The 17,630-nt window shown below is 46.0% G+C and overlaps 1 protein-coding gene across 2 annotated transcripts in view; it reads right to left on the minus strand.

The window, feature by feature from the left end:
* The window catches only part of LOC144829517 (lysosome-associated membrane glycoprotein 2-like), a 327,120-nt gene that overhangs the window by 254,552 nt on the left and 54,938 nt on the right, over positions 1–17,630 (minus strand). For both annotated transcript variants that reach the window (XM_078688732.1, XM_078688733.1), the window contains exons 4-5: positions 15,211–15,389; positions 8,308–8,430 (exon numbers count right to left, since the gene is read on the minus strand). In XM_078688732.1, coding sequence (XP_078544858.1) covers positions 8,308–8,430; positions 15,211–15,389 — 302 coding nt within the window. The remainder of the gene's footprint in view (positions 1–8,307; positions 8,431–15,210; positions 15,390–17,630) is intronic.

Here is a 17,630-nt window from a genome sequence, read left to right on the forward strand (position 1 = left end):
ACCTCTCGAAGTTCTTGTAAAGCGTGAGATTGCCGCTAGATGAACTCTAATGGAGGCATGTGCAAGCCCTGTTTGCGCCAGATGTAGTAAATACGGCAGTATTTGCTCCGGCGTGATTCTGAAAGGATGGATATTGTTGTCTGAACACCAAATACAAAAGCGTTTCCATTTCAAGGAATAAGTTTTGTTTGTACTGACAGCCCTTGCTTTGGCTAGGACCTCCTTGCACTCCTGCGGGATGTTTAGGTGACAGAATTCTCTGTACTCAGGAGCCATGCTGATAATCTGAGAGATTTCAGATTCGGGTGGAGTACTTGGCCTCTGGACATTGAGAGAAGAGTTTGGTGTTGACGTAGTTGGATCGATGGTCAAACAGACAGGCGACGCAGGTCCGTGAACCAATGTTGTCTCGGCCAGTATGGGGCAATGAGAATCAAGGTGCAGTGTTCGATTTTCATTTTCCGAATGACTCTGGTTATTAGGGGAAATGGCGGAAATGCGTACGCAAACACGTTGCGCCATGCGATGGAAAATGCATTTCCTAGTGACCTCGGTTGGGGATGCCAGCTTGCGAAGCTGTGGCATTTGGCGTTCTCCCTGGTGGCAAAGAGGTCTATGTGTGGTGTTCCCCATGCCGAGAAGATGTCGTTGAGAACTTGTTGGTCCAGTTCCCATTCGTGGGACAGTGACCGCTGTCTGCTGAGAGGGTCTGCTATTACGTTGTCTTTTCCTGGGACATATTCCGCTGTCAATGTAATGTTGAGCAGTAGCCAGTTCCAGATTTTTTGCGATTCTCGAGACAGTGTCAGAGAATGCGTCCCTCCCTGCTTGTTCAAGTAGTGCATTGTGGTTGTGTTGTCCGTGCGCACAAGCACTGCTGAGTTTTTGATGCGAGGGAGGAATGCTTGGAGAGAGTGAAGAACTGCTCTCAGTTCTAGGAGGTTGATATGTAGGGTTTTTTCCCTGTCCGTCCATTTGCCACTGATTTGCAGATCCTGAAGAACTGCACCCCATCCCTCCAGAGAAGAGTCTGTTGTTATGACGTGTGGAGTTGCTGGTATCAAGAACGTTAGACCTTTGGATAAGTTCTTGTTCATCGTCCACCACAGCAAAGCCTTGGTTATTTGTCGAGTGATGACTATGTGATCCTCGAAAGAGCCTGTACATTGGATCCACTGTTTGTTCAGAGCCTCCTGAAGGGGGCGCATTCTGAGTCGACAGTGAGGGATTAGCAGAATGCAAGAAGACATCATCCCTAGAAGGGATTTGAAAGTTCTGACTTTTTGGAAGACACTGCGGTAGCCAGAGCCATCAGTTTGTGTTTTCTTTCTTGAGATGGGAAGGCTTTGGATGAAATGGTGTTTAGAGTTGCCCCCAGGAATGTTATAATTCTGGTGGGTTGCAAGGTTGATTTCTCGTAGTTGAGAGTTAAACCTAGGAGCTGGAAAATATCGAGACAGGCGGTTGAAGACAGCTGTGCGTTTGTGAGAGATGGTGCTTTCACCAGCCAGTCGTCTAGGTAGGGGAAGACCTGGTGATTCTGCTGTCTTAGAAAAGCTGCCACTGGAGCCAGGCATTTCGTAAAAATGCGTGGTGCTGATTTGAGGCCAAATGGTAGGACACAGAATTGGTAGTGTTGACCTGCCACCTCGAAGCGAAGAAATTGTTTGTGGCGATGGTGTATTGGGATATGGTAATATGCGTCTTGCAGGTCCAAAGACGTCATATAGTCTCCCTCCTCTAAGGATCCTAGGATTTCCTGGATTGTCACCATTCGAAACGATTGGCTCTTTAGGAAGACATTGAGTGCCCTGAGATCGAGAATGGGCCTCCATTTCTTCTTTTTCTGCTGAATTAAGAAGAAGCGGGAATAAAATCCCTTCCCTTTCTGGGCGGATGGAACTCGTTCTATTGCTCCCTTCTTCAGCATGGAAGAGATTTCTTGTAGGAGCAAGCAAAGGCGCTTGTGTGGAAGTTTGCGAGGAGGAGTTAACGGTGGGATTGAGTTGAATTCCAATGTGTGACCATGCTGGATTAATTGGAGAACCCACCGATCCGTCGTTATCGATCTCCAGTTGTGGAGGAAATGTGTCAATTTTCCTCCAATCTTGAGAGGACACGACAGTGTGGGGAGTGTCTGCTGAAATAGTTCATTGTCGTCCGCCGGTCGTTCTCTTCTGGGATTTACCCCTGAAGTTCGCTCTCCCGTAGGAGGTCTGACGACCTTGTTGTTGCGGTCGCTGCTGATATTGTGAGCGATTTTGGTTGTAGGAGTAAGAGGATCTTCCTTGATAGGATCCTCTGAATGTTGGTTGACCTCGTCCTCTGTTCCCACGAAAGGACTGAGTTTTAAATTGTAAAGTCCCGAGAGCTCTTGCAGTGTCCGTGTCTTTCTTGATCGTCTGCAAGGCTTCATCTATCTTTTCACCGAATAGATGTTGTCCGTCATAGGGCATGTCCAAAACTTTGGTTTGGACCTCTTGACGGAAGGACGTTGCTTTGAGCCATCCTTGTCTGCACAAGACAGCTGCGCCTGCTAGCTGTCTAAAGCCTGTCATGGCGACATCCACAGCTGAATCAATGATCTCCGATGCAGACATCTGTCCTTCTTTAAGGAGGGACTGGACTTCATCTTTTAAATCTTCCGGTATATCTGTTAGATACGGAACTATATCTTCCCATAATTGTCTATTGTATCTGCCTAGCAGAGCAATGGCGTTGGCCACCTTTACAGTCATGGCAGACGTTGTGGAGAATCGTTTGCCGATGCCATCTAATTTTCTGCCTTCTTTGTCTGGTGGTGCTGAGAGTGGCGAGGATGGATTTCTGGAACTCTTTTGAGCGGCTTGGGTGACTACTGAGTCAGGCTTGGGATGCGTATTAAGGCAAGTAGGTGCAGATGTTGGTGCCTTATACTTTTTATCAAGTCTCGGCACCACTATAGATACAGAAGCAGGCGTTTGCATGAGTTGCTGACCCTGTTCCCAGATGTAATCTATTATGGGAATCGACCTCGCCGATTTCTTTATGGGATCTTTAAAGTCATAAAGAAAACAATCGGTTTCCTTTGATTCCATGGTCATGTGCGACGTAATCCTCTCAGTCTCTGTTTTGGGAGAGGTCGTCTCTAACCTCTCCTTCAGGAACATCTTCTTCTTCGTCAGAAGATTGAATGTTATGCACCGCTTCACTGTCCTGCGTCATAACCAAAAGGTGGTGGTCGTGATCTAGGGGAGTGGTGCGGTCTGGATGACTCGTGAGGCTTCTCTTTGGACGAGGCTGCTGGTGATTCTGGGAATCGTTTCTTGTAATCTGTGATCAAGAATTGCAAGTCAGAGACTATTTCAGCCGGCAGGCATATCATCGGAGTGACTCGAGTATGTTCCTGTATCTGCGTAGTTTCTTCCGTAAAGATGACATCATCTCCGTCATCGTCAGTACTCTGGCATTTGACATTGAGATCTGATGGACTTGTAGCTTGTTCGAAGTGGTCATCATCAGATTCATCAGTTTGAAATAAGCAGGCTGGAGGTAGTTTTTGAACCCTACTGGGTGATGTCAATGCTGGTGTAATGGGCAGTTTGGTAATCATTTTAGATGGTATCAACTCCGCTTTTTTTCTATGGTGTCGACGATGTCGTCGTCGACGAGGTCGTCGACGGTAATGAAGATGGTTTGTCTGGCGTCGACGAGACTTTAGTCGTCGTCGCTGTCGTCGGCGATGGTGTGGTAGTTGTCGTCGACTGTAACCTCGCCGTCTAAGATGTTCTCGTCGACGATGTACTTTTAGTCGTCGACGGTACCTTCGTCGGTGACTTCTGCGTCGACGGTACTCTCGTCGACGACACACCGGATGTCGACGGAATCTTCGTCGTCGGTGATGTCGACGAAGCTTTAACAAATGACTGCTGCTTTTTTATCAATACAATTGACGACAGTGGCTTACCCATCGTAGACGATTGGGTGGTCGTTGTCGTGGAAGCAAACGCGGTAGTCGACGAAGACTGCGATGGCTTTTTGAAAGTTGCTGGTTCCTTCCCAGACGTGTCTGATCTTACCTCCGAAGACTTAGAAGTAGTCTTTTTGTGAGGGACGTCTGAATGGCTAGGGGAGGCCTCCCTTGGCCTTTTCAAAGACAGTTTTGAAGAAACTGAAGCCATTTCACTGCCCTCCGAGGACAGCACATCATCATCTCTGGTTTTAAGTCTGTTTAACCAGAGGAGCAGTCTTCCTTCTCTGTCCTTGAGAGTTTTGGTAGAGAAAGTTCTACAAATCCTACATTCCTTGACAGAATGATCTGGATAAAGACAGTAGAGACAAGTCTCATGTTTGTCATCAATGTGCAGTCTCTTCTTGCCACAAGAGGAACAGGCTCTAAATAGTCCTTTCTTCTGTTGTTCAGCCATAGTTGAGGTGAATAATCCAAGTTTTTAGTGGAAAAAATGAGAAATTCAAGAAACCTGAGGAGAGCTCAGGTGGGGACTCCCTAGCACAACGTGCGGTAGAAAATCTGAGAGACTGAGGCTCCTGGCAGGAAGGTTCTAGAGGGAGGTGGTAGCTGATTGGCTACCTTCAGGAATTTGGTCCTTTTTACAAAAGGACATTGATAGGCTACTAAGGCAAGGCCTTTAGGCCTACTTTTCTCTATGTATGTCTATAGGACATTACTTTTATATTACCGGGGCTCCCATCTCGACGACGGGGAATGATTCAGGCATGTGAATCTATGAAAGACACCCATAATACTGGATAAAAGCAAAGGCCTTGGTGGTTGCTGGAGGCTTCAGGAAAGGAACTGCCAAAAGATACCTGGTCATGAGTCACACCCTCAAGGCTGTGAAACCTTCAGCCCAGCAAAGTGTCAATCAGGCGTTTGTTAAGCGCGACTACTCACCCAAAGAGCCAGGTTTTGAGGTTTCTTGCGAGGAAGCGGCCTCCCGATCCGGTCTTTCTGGTGCAGGGGACCACAGTGTAGGAGAGCTGGGCGATCGTAGGATCCTCTGGGGTGCATGAAATTTGAGTCGGCTGTTCAGGTATGCAGGTCCAGTGTTGTGGAGGGCCTTGTGTGTGAGCATCTTGAAGGTGACTCTAGCTTCGATGGGAAGCCAGAGGTGTGTGTGCAGGTGCTGGGAGATGTAGCGGTGTCTTGGCAGGTCGAGGACCATCTTGCTGCAGCGTTCTGGATGTTCTGTAGATTGCGGGTGAGGTTTTGGTTTATTCCGGCGTAGAGTATGTTGTCGTAGTCGAGTCTGCTGGTGACCAGGGTGTGAGTGACGGTCTCTGTGTTAGAGGGGGATACATTTGAAGGTCTTACGTAGGAGGCAAAGGGTGTGGAAGCAGGAGGACGACAGTGACTCTGGTGGTCCATTTTGAGCTCGGAGTCCAGGATGATTCCCAGGTTGAGAGTGTGGTCCGTGGGGGTGGGCAGGGTGCCACCAGCCGTCATTCCAAGCGTTGGGGTTTGGGCCCATGATGAGTACTTCTGTTTTGTGGCGTTTAGTTGTAGGCAGCTGTTTGTCATCCATTTGGCGACAGCTTCCATGCCTTCTCGAAAATTCCGTCTGGCGGTGTTGGGTTCATTGGATAGGGAGGATGAGTTGGGTGTTTGCGTATGACACAGTGTTGAGTCCGTAGGTTGACGATCGGGGCGAGCGGAGCCAGGTAGACGTTGAAGAGCATAGGCCTGAGGGAGGACCCCTGGGGGACTCTGCAGAAGTTCAAGAGGAATTGGGGGGGGGGGGGGGGGGGGGGAATGAGTGGTCTGACCCACTGCATTCTGCCGGAGGGGAAGGAGCAGATCCAGTTGAGGGCCTTGTCTTGGATCCCTACGTTGTGAAGTCTGCGTATTAGGGTGGATTGACTTCGCCTTAAATGTGTCTTCGGTGGTGAGAGCTGTCCAGTTGTCGATCGCTGGCTTCAGGGTGTCGGGGATGGTTGGTGAGGGTTCAGTGTGTTGGTTGTCTTCGTCAAAGTTGTTGTAGACGCTCTTGATTTTGTGGTGGAAAAAGGTGCAGAGATCTTGAAAGGGAGGTCGGTGGACTCTGAGGTGGGTTGGGCGTACTCCTTGATGTTTAAGAGTTCTTTGCTGTTGTGTGCATGAGTGGCGATTCGGTCTTCAATTGCTTTTTTCCTCGTATTTCTGATGAGTTGGTGGCGGCTCTGAAGTTTAACTTCTGTGGATTTGGTGTTCCTCCAGGCCTTTGAGGTGGCAGCAAGCGCGTCTGGACTCTCAAAGTTCGGTGGTAAATCAGGCTTTCCTGGCGTGGGTGTGGTTTTTCTTGAGGGGGGCTATGGTGTTGGCGCTGTCGGAGATCCATCTGTGCAGGGATCGGGTTGCGGTGTTGAGGTTGTCGTTTTCCGCTATGGAGTTGCTGAGTGATGAGGTTAGCTGGTCGATGGGGATTCTGGTCCAGTTTCTTCGTGGGAACAGGTGCAGTGGTTGTTCTGAGGGTCAAGTGGACGTATCGATGAGTCCATGGCAGTTCAGTGGTGTGGCAGAAGGTGATAAGTTACCTGTTGTGAAGAGGGGGTCGAGGGTGTGTCCTGCTGAGTGTGTGGGTTCGGTCACGATCAGGCAGAGTCCAATGTTGTGGAGCTTGTCAAGGAGGGATGTGGTGCTGGGGTCCAGTTAGTTGTAGAGGTGAAGTTGAGGTCTCCCAGTAGGGTGTAGTTGGTGGATGCGATGGCATGCAGGGAGATGATGTCTGTGATGGAGTTGGTGAAAAGTCAGTGGTGTCCAGGGGGTCGGTAGATGAGGGTTCCTCAGAGGGTGGTGGTAGGGCTGGCCAGTATCTTGAAGTGAAGGTGTTCCATCAGGTCTGTGGGCTCGTCGGGGAGCGTGCTCAGGCGGAGGTTGGATTTGTGGACGATGGCAATTCCTCCTCCCAGGCGGGGGGGGGGGGGGGGGGCAGTCCTTCCTGGAGATCTTGTATCCTTGGGGAATAGCAATGGCCGGTCCTGAGGTGGTGTTGGTCCAGGTTTCGGTGAAGAAAGCTACGTCCAGGGTGGTGCTGTCAAGGAGGTCCCAGATTTCTGTGGCGGGTTTGTGGAGTGATCGGACGTTGAGGAGGATGCATTGCAGGGTGTTCGATTGGGTTGTGGTCTTGCTGGCAGGTTGCGCCGGGTCAGTGGTCTTGGTGGTGCTGCAGGTGTGCTGTCAGACGTGACAGTTAAAGGGTCTGTGTGTGTCAGCTGGTGATGCTAGCTTGCAGTTGTTGTTGCGTCCTGGGTTGAGAGCGCGGAGTGCCGCTGGGTTGTAGCGTTGGGGAGGTCCAGGGTTCCTGGCGCTGATCGGCATCGGGTCACGGACTGGCGTAGATGGGATTGCCTGTAGCGCGCCTAGGGCGCACCAGCTGCCCACATCCGGCCGCCATTAAGGGAGGGCTAGACAGCTGAAAGGTGCAAGAAAAGTGGGGGGAAAACACAGAAGGAGTGAGAGGGGAAGATTAAAATCAGTGAAAAACAAGTGAAAACGGAGGAAAGAGGGGTATATTGAAATCAGTGAAAAAACGAGTGAAAACGGAGTAGAGACAGAAAGAATAAGAAGGGGAGATTGAAATGAGGCAGTTAGATGTCTTTGCATTTAGCACATTTATAGAGCCTGCCTGACCCGAACCTGTAGGGTGTCTGCCAGGCTGACAGTTTCTCAGCCTGACAGGCGCTCAAAGATCTTGGTGTGTACGGCAGTACTACTTGCAGAGGCTATAAAGAACTGGGCATAAGGTTTTGGTCTGGCTCAAAAATAGAATGTCAGATATTTCTGAGTTTAGAATAAATGGCAAAAAGGAAGGAAAAGCTTCTGCTGGGGGGGAAACAAAAAAAACACCAAAAAAACACACAAAAAAAAAGTCTGAACAAGCAGGTCTTTTAATCCACACTCATGAGAAAAAAAAAAATCCTTAGAAGTTGCTCATCCCCTTTTCATAATAGGGCATGTTTTCAACCCTAGCAAACATGTATTATGAACATCCCCCATAAAGAAACTGAAAACGTGGACCACAAGGTTCTATTGTTTAAAGGATAAGCACATCGAACTGTGACTTATTTAGGTGAAATAGTGCTAGACTTATCCCGTTCCAGCCCATAATTAAAAAAAAAAAAAAAATTTAAGTAGATGTACGCTGCTAAAACAAGAAACTTGACCAAGTAAAAACATTTATAAGGCTTTGCATCCCATTTACACTTATATTCAAATAGTCTTCACAGCAAGTCGAGCTGAATGTTCCATTGAAGAGACTACCAAAACACTACCACTAAATTAGCCTAGTTGAAGAGGAATTTTGCATCAATATTAATAAATATACTCACAAGAACAAAGCCAAATTCAATAGCTCCAGTGTTGCTGTCATTAAGAACCATGGTGGCAGTGTGGTTATCACAATGTCCGCTGCTGCTTGTTGTATTGGGATTAATGTTAACTGGCGAGCGCATCTAAAAACAGAAAAAAGGGCATGTACAGCAGTTCATCCAACACACAGACTACACGAAGAACTGGAGTTAAACTCCTGCTAAAACAGCAAACAAATCATGAAATAGAATCATTAGAGTGATGGAAGCAGGAAGGGGATTAATCAATGTTGCCAATATTTAGAGAGCTTTTAAGAGACTAAAAAAAAATGGTGGCATAGCAAATGCAATTACACACATTTGTCATATGGCATAACGGCAGACAGAATTTAGGTTCAACAACGTGTAAAGCATCTAGAAGGATTGAATTATAACACTATCTGCCAAAGAACCAACAAAATGCCAAAGGGATCTTTGGGCCTGGAAAAATAAAATAAAGTTATTTGGCACCGGTCCTTCAGCTTATGCATATTCTCCTAGAACTGGGCTATCTAATAGAAGTTAGAAAGCCACATTTACACTAGATTTTCTACACTCCATGGGTAATTGGTCTGTACACTTAGAACAATCTGGCTTGGATCCAACACCTTATGGTCCCATGTTGGCCTTTATCTCCCAAAAGGGATACAGTGAGGAGGTGTTTCTTGTAGCAATCTTAAGTCACAGCAAAGCATCAAAGATAAGTTTAAAGTGAATTAGTAAATTCAGCACTGAGTTACATCTGAGAAAAGTTTCCCCATCAATCCCCACCTCTCCAAAAAAGCCAACAACTCCCATTCAAATGGGACAATTATGCTCTGTGTCTAGGTCAAACAGTGTAGGCTTACACTAAAAGGTGGAGGGACTTAAACACTCAATGCACAGAAACACAACAGACCCATTAATAAAATACTCAATCAGTACTTCAGAAGAAGAAAAAGGACTTGAATAGGTAAATAAACAGTACCCTTTCAACTAAAATATACAAAGGCTACCTGAAGTCCCTGGCACCTTCGGGCTCATGAACCAACTCCATAAATACCATAAATAGGACTACGAATCTGGTCACCACCTATATCTAAGGCCTATATTAACCAACTAGGGAACCTTTGGAGGAACTCTAGCAAGTTAGTAAAGGTCAGAGCTGCAATGATAGTCAAAGGTTAGATCCTCAATTATGTAGTAAGGAGGTTAACTCAGTCCTGTGACTAACTATATATAGCATCATCTCAGCGTTTATTTGGTTTAACAGGAAATGGGAATCATCCTGCCTAAACTTAGGCTAGGTACATATAGAAAAGGAGTATGTTTCAAAGACTGAAAAAGCTGTCAAATAACCTTGCATGTGAAGGGATCCAAATGATTTCAGACTAGGTCTAATGTAGGTAAAGACTTGTAATGGCTTATGATACGAGACATGGTAAATACAGGCAAATTTGGTTACTTCTGGTCCCTGGGCGCTAGTTGACAGGCGCAGAACGTTAGAATGCTGCTTGATTAAGTGCTCATACTTCCATCAATCGCACAAAAATAATAAAGGAGACCTCCCATTTGGAAGAATAAGCTTTTATATACTAGAAAGATATACAGTGGTAAAATTGGACACAAAAAAAAGTATTATATTGGTTAAAGAATGAGTAAAGAGCAAGTTACTTACCTTCAGTAATTCTCTTTCTGGTGGATACGCACACCACTGAATCTCCCAAGGCCCCAGACTGGATCCAGGAAATTTTCCAGCACAGCAAGAGGTGGATCATGCGGCTATGCGCAGACTCGAAACGAACTCCGAAAGTGAATAGCAGAGACGCGTAAAATCACCACCCATGAGCACTAGCATAAGTTTGGGTTTTTGCCTTTGCCTTTGTGTGCCATTAGATTTGGAGCGTAAAGCAATTGTAGGTGACAGTGCGCTGATCGAACTTGGGATCTTTTAAGATGTAAAAAGAGGGAACTTCACAAAATTGGGAGGTGGGAGGAATCTATTGTTATTCACTGTATAGATAGTTACTGAAGGTAACATGTTCTTCTGATGGGACAGGTCTAAATACAGATTCCTCACCTTTAGAATAGATACCAAAGGCAAAAAAGTCTTTCCAAACCAAATGGGCAAAGTGTCCTTACCGGCAGACCTAGTTTCCAAATAAAAACACGGAGGGTAGACAAATTATCCAGCAGAACATGGGCTTATTGGTACAAGTAAGAACAAGCACTGGAAAAGCGAATGGGTATTGCCAATGTGAGATTTGTTGGTTTTGCGATTTTTTTTAGCCATGTTGTAAACTGCTGAAAGCAACGACGTAAAAAAGCTGTACGACACATCCAGTGTGGTCTTCGTTACAGCACTGAAAAAAAATTCAGGTATGCTGCACTGAAGCTAGTGCTGCTGTATAATATGGCTATAAAAATTGACAAAGTCAACAGATCTCACATAGGCAAGCCTGGCTTTGCCAATGCTTGGTATGCAATGACATATGGCAAGTTAGAAGCATTTATATCGTGTTTACAACGGCTGAAGTGGTAATGATGCAGAATGCTCTTGCCAAGGTGTCCATGTCCATATTTCGAAGCATGTTAGTACTATACAAAAACTGAAAATGTGCTATATGAAAGTGCTGAATGTAACAAGTAGACAGGAAAGTCCAATAGGGTACAGCTTTTTTTGCAGGGATGTTCAAGGATGTTACTTTGAGTGTAATCGTTACAAAAGAACCAAAAAGGCATTCCAGACTGCTTGTTCTGCAGCAAAGTATAGCAATAATCTGTGTTCAGTTGGTTCCTAGACAATTTGGCTCCTGTGCTACTGCACTTGCTACACCATTCAAATCCTGGCCCGATTGCCTACAAATTCATTGAACATTGCACTGCTTGTTTAGTAGTAAACTAGCAATAATCTGTGTTCAGAGGGTTTCCTAAACCTTTTGGCCCCTGTGCCGCTGCATCTGCTGCACCATTCAAATCATGACCCTAGTGTTTCCAAGGACAAATGAGGATTTTTTTTATGTACACTGTCAGGAGACGCTCACTGGGGACACGTTAAGGGGAGGATGACCACCTACCTCCTTACGTCTCTCCTGTGCTTCTTTTACAGTCCCCATGGGACACGCTAAATCAGGACTGCAGCGGCGCCTTTAATTCAACATCCTTTCTCTTCCGGGAGGAGCAGACGGTATGGCACCGTTACTCCGATTTTTTTTTTCCCCCCGCGGACTTTCAGTTCGCATACCATTACTCCGCGAGGTCATTGACCTCGCATACCAGCTCTCCGCATTTTTTCACAACGCAGCTGCATTTACCACGCATGCCTTTACAACGAATTACGTTGTAAAGGCATGTATGATAAATGCACATGCGTTGTGAAAAAATAATAGACTTCAAGAAGATGGAATCCGGAGGAGTGTGGAACCACGACGACGACGAGAGTGGTAAGGGGGTTTGGTTTAATTTTTTAGGGGTGGGGGTCGTGCTGTGGTAGTGATTGTGTAGTGTAGTGTAGTGTTAGTCTAGTGTAGAGTTGTGGTGGTTGTGTAGGGTCATGCAGGGGTAGTGGTTTAGGGAGTGTTGTAGTGTAGGGTAATGTGGGGAATAGTGTTTTAGGGTTTAGGGTAGTGGTGTAGTGTTGGTGTAGTGTAGGGTCATGCTGGGGGTAGTGTTTTAGGGTCTAGGGTAGTGTTGTAGTGTTTGTATAGTGTAGGGTCATGCAGGGGGTAGTGTTTTAGGGTTGTGTAGGGTAGTGTTTTAGGGGTTAGGGTAGTGTTGTGGGTGTAGTGTAGGGTAGTCTTTGTAGTATAGGGTAGTTTTTTAGGGTGTATGGTAGTGTTGGTGTAGTGTAGGTAGTGTTTCAGGGCTTAGGGTAGTGTTAGTGTAGTGTAAGGTAGTGTTTTGGTGTAGGGTAGTGTAGGTTAGTGTTTTTGCAGGGTACTCACTTACCTTTAAAACTTTTACAATGAGTATACCTTTAACATGCATGCCTTTGCGTTGTAAAGGCATGCGTGGTAAAGGCATATTCGTTGTAAAAGTTTGCGTTGTGTTCATTATCGGAGTGATAGTATTTGCGGAATCATTTTTGCGGAGTGATGGTATGCGGGGTATTTGTATGCAGAAAAACGTCACATATTCGGAGCAGACATATCACGTGATCGGGTCACATGCACCAATGAGAGTTCCGGAGGACGAGGAAGCAGCTTTTTCAACCAGTACGGGACCTGAGGAGGTCGCGTATTGGGATCACGGAAGCTGCGAGACCAGGAGAAGCTGGAGAGGAATCAGAACTGAAAGGAGACGCCGACCTAGCCACGCTGCGCCTCTACGAACAGGAGACGCCGGAGCCCCAGAGCTGCCACCCACGGAAGAACCAAGAACGGGAGCCGGACCCGACCCCGGTACCACGAGCCTACCAGCCACGCTCACAGGGAAGCGTGGCTCCCAGAGGTACGTTCCAAAGTGAGGGGCTGGTTTCAGAAGGGGTCCTCAGCAAGCGGCCATAAACTAGGGGAGGGAGGAGAACTTTAGATCCCTGAACCCCTGAAACGAAAGTCTTGTTTTTGCATCGATTTGTTTATCATCACCGGGTTTTTTGTATAAAGTGTTGGTGATGGTTCGCTAGGCAGAAGTGAAGCGAGCGGGGGAGGGGGCAGGGCTGCAGGGGACGCAGCAGCGGGAGAGAGGAAGAGCGAGGGGTACAGAATGCAAAAAGGGCACAGGATGGTACGAGGAAAACCGTGGCAACAAAGCAGTACAATTACACTAGGTAGAAGTGAAGCGAGTGGGGGGGCAGCGGCGGGAAAACCACAGGAGGAACGGTGAGAAGGAGAGAAGGGCACAGAATAGCAGAAGAGGTTGAGGGAGGAATGAAACGAAGAGAAAATACCAAAGACCACAACACAATGGAATGGCACAGCGCAACCTACAGCCTACCACTAGCCACCAGGGGATGAGGCGCGGGTGGAGGAGGGCCTTGAATTTCTTCAGTGGCAGCTGGGCTAAGGGCACAGGCACACTGGTGGTGCTGTGCAGGGTGTGGAGCGACCTGCCCAAAAGGGTCAAGGTTCTTGCAATACATGTCAGGACCCCATCTCAATCCAGATTCCACACCCCATAGGGTAACTGACCATCTATCTGAAAGACTGACTCCCTTCTGCTGTTATACAACACCACTCAATGACTCCACTAATCAATATCAAAACTATTCCCTCCAGCCCATTTAGAGATCCTAGTCTAAATGTTAAAACTATGAAGGATAACTTCTTACATGTCCCCACATCACACAAAATAGCAGTAGTAACCAAGTTGCATATCAAATCTATGCTTCACTGCAGATCAGCTGCAAGACACGCAGCTGACATTGCCGACCTCATACTTACACAAGAACTTTACCTCCTGATCTTAACTGAAACATGGCTCAGCACCACCTCAACCATTCTTGACATTTTAGTTCCTCCCAATTAGGACATCACATTGGACAGACCTGATAAAGTTGGAGGCAGGATAGTATGCACCAATTGTTCCACGATCCCTCTGAAACTTGCACCCACTTTTCTTATGTCTTTCTTTGAATACCTTACCATTGAAATTTGGAACAATGACGAGATGGTGTGTAAATCCCACATGATCTACCGCTCTCAAGAAAACAACCTGTTCATCGAAAGAAGTATAGAGGCAATGTCCTCGAACTTGGACCAACAGCCTAACCACATCTTCCTTGTGGGTTTTAACGTGCACTAGAATAACACAACAATCCCATACTGAACAGCTTCAAGGCCTTCCTCTCCGACATAAACCTCACTTAGTTTTGCAACAGACCTACCCACAATAAAATTTCCACTTACGATCTAATCATCGCTAAGGAGGTCATACAACTGGAAGCCTGATCACCCTGCGACTGGTAAGATTACTATCAAATCTCATCTTGGAAAGGTTCAGATTAGACCAGGCCAACCTTGAAAGAACAAACAGTGGTGTAGAGATCTGAGAAATACACACTGATCTAACTTCCATTAGCAACAACCTCCTTTCTCCAACCTCCAACATGTCAAATCTAAATGACCTTACTGAACATTCCATGACATTTGATTCAATTGTTCCGAAGCAACTCAAAATAATTTCCAGCAAACATTCCAAACCCTGGTTCAATAGCTTCCTTAATGAGGAAAGTGGTAAACTAAGGCTGAGTGAGAAATCATGGAGAAACTTTCCATCCATAATACACCTTAAAAGTTTGAGTAATGACAAGAAGCTTGTATAAAAAAAAAGTATCCGCATGGCCAATGCCGAAGGTTTTAGGTCACAACTAGACAACGTCAAAAACAGACCCAAAGAAACTATTTGAAATCACACAAGCAAGCTACTCAACTAACCACCACTCTTCACCACTAGGGAGTGAGCCCTTGTTTGCAGAGTTCTCCACACACTTAATTGCAAGGACTAGGAAGATCGAATTAGAATTGCAATCATGTTGATTAAGCAATACAAGGAGTTATATTTCCAGAATACAAACCAAAAAGTATAGTAAGGAAAAAAAAAAACAAGCCAATCCTTCTGAATGGAGGAAACCTCCTTAAAACCGGTTTCTAACCCAAAACCTCCAATTTATAAAGGCACTAAATCAAACTCTCTAGGAGCACCTCCTAAGCCCTCAACCACCTACATAGATCCTCTGAAACGCTACAGAGGACTCCAAATCCAATCGCCCTTAAATTGTGCTGTACTGGACACTGTACCCATTGTTCACCATAAGGTCTGTATTCACCACACTACTATAAACAGTGCTCCCCAGCGAGGTTTTTGCTACATAAAAAAACACATTAAAATACACCCAATTAATGAAAATACATAACTGATCAAATCTGGTCAAGTGCATTTAGTAATTCTACCCAGCCATAAACATACCTGAGAAACATTCAGTTGTAGCCCCATTGTGGCAAGAAGACATGTTTCATTTCCAGTCTTAACAGAGTATGTCCCAGCGGATGGTTTACTTGGAGTTGGTTTTGTCGGAGCTGGGGTAGACGCAGGAATAGTAGGTGCAGGTGGTGCTGTTGTTGATAGATCAGCATCACATTCTGTAACTAAATCAAATGTAAAATGCCACACATTATTTGACAGTCTAGGCAAATCACTATCTTATCCAGTGTTTAAATATGCACAAGTCGGGCCTACTATTAATATCCCAATAATTTTACATATTCAAGTCAAGACAGTAGCACCTACTTTTGTAGTGAAACGGGACACTGACCCAAACTCTAGATTTATTAGATAAAGGTGCTGGTTACAAGTACAACATTATTTTTCAAAAATACTGCTACTATACTGATCACGAATAACAGTGTGCGAGATTGGCTTAGTTCGCTTTTGCGTAAGTAGGCGAAATGTCAGCAAAACTTCAACACAAAATGAGCCATTGTGTCAATTTGAGGTAAGAAAGCATTTTCTGCCAAAGAGAAAAAAAGTACACAAACACTGGAAACAGCCACTCGTGTTCTGTTCCAGTGCGTTTGCAGTAAACATATTTGGCACGAATAGTGTATAAATAAACTAAGTTGAGTAATGGTATAACTCCAGGAATTTCACGCAAGTAGGTCATGAAATTCCTGAAACTACACAAATGACACCAGCACAATTTAAATTCCAAACAGGTCTAATCAACACAAAAACCGCATTTAAAAACGTGTTGGATGCGAACAGCCAATAAGCACAACAGAAAAAGCCAAATCATAACTAACAGCAGACCAATCTGCCAATCTATCAGCATCTGTGAGGGACAGGCCATGAAGGAGGCACATGTGCAAGGCTTCAACATGCAAACAGACTTTGAAAACGTCTTTGAAGGTAGGCAGGGAAATAGATAGCTGCAGGGTGACTTCCGATGGCATGACTAGAACAAGCATTTACAATGCAACGGTCTCGCCTTTGCAAAGTTAGAGCTATTGGCATGGTTAATGACAACATTTTTATTTATGTGTTGGTTTTGAAAACGGATAAATAAATGGCATTGTCATTTATAATGCCAATAGCTTACTCTCGCAGCCTACACAATGGATACATTCTACGTACATCCTCCAGATGTGTCTGCAATGCATGCCTTCACACCACCCAGTACCACCTTCACACCCAAATCAATTGAACAGGTGAGCAGCACGCCATCCAGAACTCTGCAAAGCTTCCTCACACCATCTAAAGCCATGTGCATACCCTCACCTTCACCAGAGGAGGAGTACATCCTCCAGAAGCTTTGTACGGCCCCTCACACCTTCCAGTGCCCTGTGCACACCCTCTTACATACCCAACAAGGGATACAGCCTTCAGAATCCCGTGCGCGCCCAGTTCACAATATCTAGTGCACTTTGCTTGCGCGCGCACACACACACACACACACACACACACACACACTAGACCTGGGGTACAGCCCTCAGAACCCTTTGCATGGCCTACTCACACCATCTAGTGACATGCGCGCGCACACACACAGCAGACGAGGGGCAAAGCCTCAAAAACTCACCACAGGGCACCCTGTGCACACCCTCTCACGCGCCAGATGAGGGATAGACAGTGCTAAATTTGTAAAAGAAATAAGTTCCAGGGCCTTCATCAGGAGGCCACTGCAGCTTGCACCTCCCGTTGCCCCTGCCTGCTCTTTCAGTGACGGATAGGGAATGGGAGCAAGTCTTAGCCAGCACTACGCACATACCACGCATTGCAGAGACTTGGGTTGATATGTTCAAAATTCTTACACGTTCCAACGCCACACTGCGAGCACCTCCTGCACAGCAGGCGGAACCTGCCGCCCGACGTGTCACCCAGACGTAGAGAGCACGCTATACCCATGTGTTATCCCAACTATGACCGTTGTATTAGGCGCAGACCTCACGTTCCTTAAAGATACCACACAGTCGGAGCTCGTCACACAATACCCTAACGTCCTTGCAGCCGTATAGAACGCAGAAGTAGCGGCCCACATTCACTGTTTGCATCTTAGCCTACTCGTAACTACACCCAGATGACACGCCGGACATTACTTACATGCTCCCTCAGTCAACGGATATCTCTTGTTTTGATTTAGGATTTGTCTTTATTAGATGTGGTTGGATTGTTTTAAGAAAAAGGTATCTAATAGGCAGATACGGCATTTACATATATATTGCTTTTGTTTGCCGATGAAATGTTATATGTTGCGAGCTAACAGTTGAGTCACGCATAAATAGCATACTTCTGTAAACATCAATGTATTAACACATTATCAACCACTGTCATGAAGGGGCGTATTTAGCGGACTCACTCTGGCCCCTGTTTGTAGATGACAGTATGTTCAG

This window comes from Lissotriton helveticus, chromosome 4_1 (assembly GCF_964261635.1).
Source record: "Lissotriton helveticus chromosome 4_1, aLisHel1.1, whole genome shotgun sequence".
NCBI classification, from domain to species: Eukaryota; Metazoa; Chordata; class Amphibia; order Caudata; family Salamandridae; genus Lissotriton; species Lissotriton helveticus.